The sequence below is a fragment of the Cystoisospora suis genome, assembly GCF_002600585.1.
Source record: "Cystoisospora suis strain Wien I chromosome Unknown contig_8833, whole genome shotgun sequence".
Taxonomy (NCBI): Eukaryota; Apicomplexa; class Conoidasida; order Eucoccidiorida; family Sarcocystidae; genus Cystoisospora; species Cystoisospora suis.
In genome coordinates, this window is record NW_027161611.1 from 608 (window position 1) to 4,913 (window position 4,306).

Here is a 4,306-nt window from a genome sequence, read left to right on the forward strand (position 1 = left end):
CCCTCGCTGTTTGATCATACCGCATGCGGTCGGACTTGTAGAGGTGGGCTATTTCAGGCACCAACGGATCATCTACACACACACATAGAAAGAGAGAGACATACACCCACTGGTAGATATATCAATACAACAAGAGACACTCTACCAAGAGAGAGACACCCTTCATCACGCTCTACATACGTATGTACGTACATCTATCTACATAGGGAGGCAGAGATACTGATATACATGTACCACCTATCTATGCTATGATGTGTGAAGAAGACACACACACACCTTACACCAAATACACACACCATTCACGGAAACATGGAAGAAAGAGACTACATCTACGACGAATGATCTGCATGCATGCACACACTTCAACACAAGCACTGAAGACCTATCTAGTGTTGAAAGAGTTAAGTACCTCCTTGAGAAAAAGTGCGAGACAAACAGACAGAGAGAAACAGAAAGATCGTTTCTTTCACTTCTCTAAACACACTTCTCTCACCCCCGCAACTACCAGCACGAACCCTCAACGTCACAAGATCAGCCCATGCCATGCATTCGTATGTATGGAGTGCATGCATAGCAAAAAAAAAAAAAAGGCGAAGAGTACGTACCAAGACACCTGTTTCTCTCTCTACATCTAACCAAGAGACAAGCAACCAGAGACACCGCCAGTCCAGAGAGGCAGAGACACACCACACAACAGAAGTAGCACGTGTAGTGTTACATACGAAAGAACAGCAGAGAGAGAGCTATAATAGATGGAAGGTAGCGTGAGAAAGAGAAAGAGAGAGAGATCTGTTTGCATACCTGGGTTAGGATCTGTAAGGAGAGATGAAATGGAGAGAAGAACCTTTGATATGGTTAGAGCCGGGCTCCATTGATCTTTGAGAATATCTAGACAGATGGCACCTTGGCTGTTTATGTTCGGGTGGTAGATCTTCGTTGTGAAGTTGACCTTGGGAGGCTTGAAGGGATAGTCACTCGGAAAGTGAATGTTTAAGAAAAACACTCCCCCGCTGTATGGGCTGCATAGACGACACCATCCACACAACGGATCTCCATGTATGGAGAGGTATGGATGTATTCATATATAGGTATATATGTATGTATATATAGGTTTGTATGTATATATGTTTGTACACACATATACATGATGATACAGGAGGAAGGAGGAATCTCGAATACACGAGAGAATGATAGAAGACAGGAAGAGAGAGAATGAGAAACAGAAAGTTAGAAGAAGAACGATTGAAATGTTTTTGTCTTAAGTATGTAGGAAAGAACAGATACAGCCGTACGATCTACACGACAGCGGCACCATGGAGGTTGCCAGACCGAAGGAATGGACCACAAACCTTATGTTGAAGAAGGCAGACGCATGTGTTGTTGCTATGGACTAGCTAGCTAGCTAACTAGACACGAAGATGATGGATAATGACTTTCCCCTTCGAAGACCGGATAGATGTAGACGATCTCCGTCTTCTCTACTGAAGGTAATTCCTTGGATAGGAGGGGAGACGATGAATTTTCCATCCATATCTTCGTTGTAAAGTCTCTCCTCTACTTCTTTCTCACTGTAGTCTATCATATCCTTTCCAGTGTATGTACACTTCATCCCTGCTTAAAAAATAGAAAAAGTCACGTGTCTCACAATCGTCTCCTCCCTCATCGTTGCTACCCACCTCTAACAACTTCACCATAGTCCCCCTCCAGCCGTAACACCAACAGCAAGAAGTCGAAAGAGGACTCGTAGTAGTGGTAGTAGTAGTTGTGTATGATGCCTACCTATCTTCAGGACCCATGATGGTCGCCTGCCAGTGGAACATATCATCTCCTACAGGCCCTGCTGAACAGTTGGTCGGTGGGTCTTTGCTTAAGTCATTCAACTCCTGCATGCCATTTTGAAAAAGACATCCACAAAGAGGAATGAAGGAATGAATACCGAGACAGAAAAGAGAAGCAAAAAACCCATCCACCCCCCTGGGCTTGATGAGTTCCGTATCAAAGAGAGAGCCACATTCCATACCCATTGATGTATGTTTGCATGCAGGCGCAACTATCGCAGAGAAAGCCATCTACCTGTCCATCTGTGTTGTCTCTCCTCTCACACGTAGCTAGCTACCTAGCTATACACCACGTTGGAAATGACGATGCCCCGCAGACCGGCAATTCATGAAGAGACACTTGGCTCCACCTGTGACACACGGGACTTTTTCACACGAGGTGCTCTCTCTGCTCTTCACACCTGTCTGCATCCATCCGTATGCCAGCAGTGTATAGACACCCAAAGCTTCTCACGTCAGCGGTTCAACAAGTATACCTCTCCTAGAAAAGCAACCAACAGAGAAAACGAGCTGTCTCGTACTTCTTCTACTGTACGATAGAAAGAAAGAAACAGAGACAGAGAATAATCTTCTTCAATGTACATACAGAAAGAGATGACAGCAGAGGCACATCACTACTGAGAGTCTTGGCGATGAGCTCACAGTCCCTCCCCTTCTCACTGCATGCAAGCAACTTACTTTGTTTATCCTTTTAAGCGCCATGTTGACGAATGTTTGTGTCTATTCTTTGTAACCTTAACTTTGAGAAGAGAGGAGTTTATCCTCTATTGACTCCTGCTGCTATCTGGTACTACTACTGACGATACGACAAGAAGAACCCCCTTCTTGAGACAATTCCTCTTCTCCAAGTCTTCTGTTAAACGTGCCGCTCCGCGCGCCACTTCTTTTCCTCTTTATCCTGAAGAAAGAAAGAAAGACAGAAGCGTCCAGACAACGAGAGGACATGAATGAAATCCTTTCTACTAAAGGATGAAAGGACAAAGGATGTGAGAAACACTAGAAAGCGTTGAAAGGAGATGAGTTAGATACAGAAATCACTCATCCGACCCACGAAGTAACACAGCCGACTGATGGATGGTGGCCTTTCACCAAAACCGACGAATCAGAGCCAAGAGGATGAGAAAAGACAGAAAGCAGGGACAAACTTCAAGAGAGTGACTACATGGAGATTATACGATACAAATCTACACATGAAGAAGAGCTCATAGGAACACACAAATAACCACCGCGGAGAGCATAACACGAGAAGACGACATCTGAAGAGGGGCATGCAGACACGGAGGGAAAAAGCCGTAGACAACAGCAAAGAGCGGAAAGACCCCAAACAGGAAAAAAGAGAATCTGCCTCACTGCTTTCACGGATGTTTATGCAACTGCCGAAAGAATACAGCGAAGCTACAAGCCATTCCACTGAGAAAAAAAACGGAGACGAGACCCCTCCAAATGAGTGAGTGGCCGGACAAATCGATGAGAGATCTTAACGAAAGGAGCACCGAATTCCCCTTCGTGGCAATCTGAAAGATAGTAGCACGTGTTTCCATATGACTACTGAAGAATGAACGTACACTATCAATGCTTCTACGAGTGAGTAGTAGTACTAGTAGTTGCCCTACAACGAGAAAGAAAGACTTTCTCACAAGAAGACGGGACGGAACACAGATCGGCAGTTGCTTGAAGGAAATGCAAGCAAAGCAAGAAGAAGAAAGTACGGAGACAGAGGACTGAAGAATCGATTTTTCAACGACCAAAGTAAGAACCCTAAACTCACAGGAAATGAATCGCGAGAGAGTCACACTCACTGACACGCCGAAACAGAAGAAATCTATGGTTGACAACGAGCTAGACGTCAGAGAACGTGTTACTTTCGCGAAAAGAAGAAAACTCTAAAGAAATCCCAACTTTCGACAACCTCTTGATGACAAGCAAACAAAAGAAGACAAAGACATCAAGAAACAGGAAGAAATGACGGCACACAGGAGAGCATAAACGGAGGAAAGGAACAACTAACCACGGGGAAGTCTTGGGGAGACACCTCCAGAAGGAGTTTTCAAGGAAAGAAGACGAGGAAGAAGAAGGAAGAAACTTCCACGGAAACCAACAGACGCCACAAAACTGATGCTGTTGTGATGATACCGCCGCTAAAGAGAGAAATTGCTGCCTGCTTTTTCCTTGTTGTCGTATAAAAGGCGAGAATCCTATCGACCCCGGTGACTGGTCCTTGTTTGGAGGTACCTCCTCCCTAATCAACCTACACGGTAAAACGAAACGAATGAAGGCCATCAACCTCGAACACAGATGATAAAACAGAAGAAGCCCTCCACGACGTTTCCTGGTTGGTCAGAATCGCGGCTAATTCCCTAAACAATGAAAGGCCGGAAGGAACAGATTGAAATGTCTGTTTGTTTGAAATGTCTGTGTGTGTCCATCCGGAGTTCGTTCGATTCTGCCGCGATTCTGACCAACCAGGA

The 4,306-nt window shown here is 44.9% G+C and overlaps 1 protein-coding gene across 1 annotated transcript in view; it reads right to left on the reverse strand.

Annotated features, from left to right (window-relative positions):
• CSUI_010908 (ubiquitin-conjugating enzyme subfamily protein) overlaps positions 1-4,305 on the reverse strand; it is a 4,839-nt gene extending 534 nt beyond the window's left edge. Inside the window, exons 1-5 of the mRNA XM_068071009.1 lie at positions 3,847-4,305; positions 2,517-2,736; positions 1,780-1,883; positions 802-1,019; positions 21-72 (exon numbers count right to left, since the gene is read on the reverse strand). Of these exons, the coding sequence (XP_067917015.1) occupies positions 21-72; positions 802-1,019; positions 1,780-1,883; positions 2,517-2,540 (398 nt within the window). The 5' untranslated portion in view covers positions 2,541-2,736; positions 3,847-4,305. The remainder of the gene's footprint in view (positions 1-20; positions 73-801; positions 1,020-1,779; positions 1,884-2,516; positions 2,737-3,846) is intronic.
• Position 4,306: the final 1 nt, after the last annotated feature.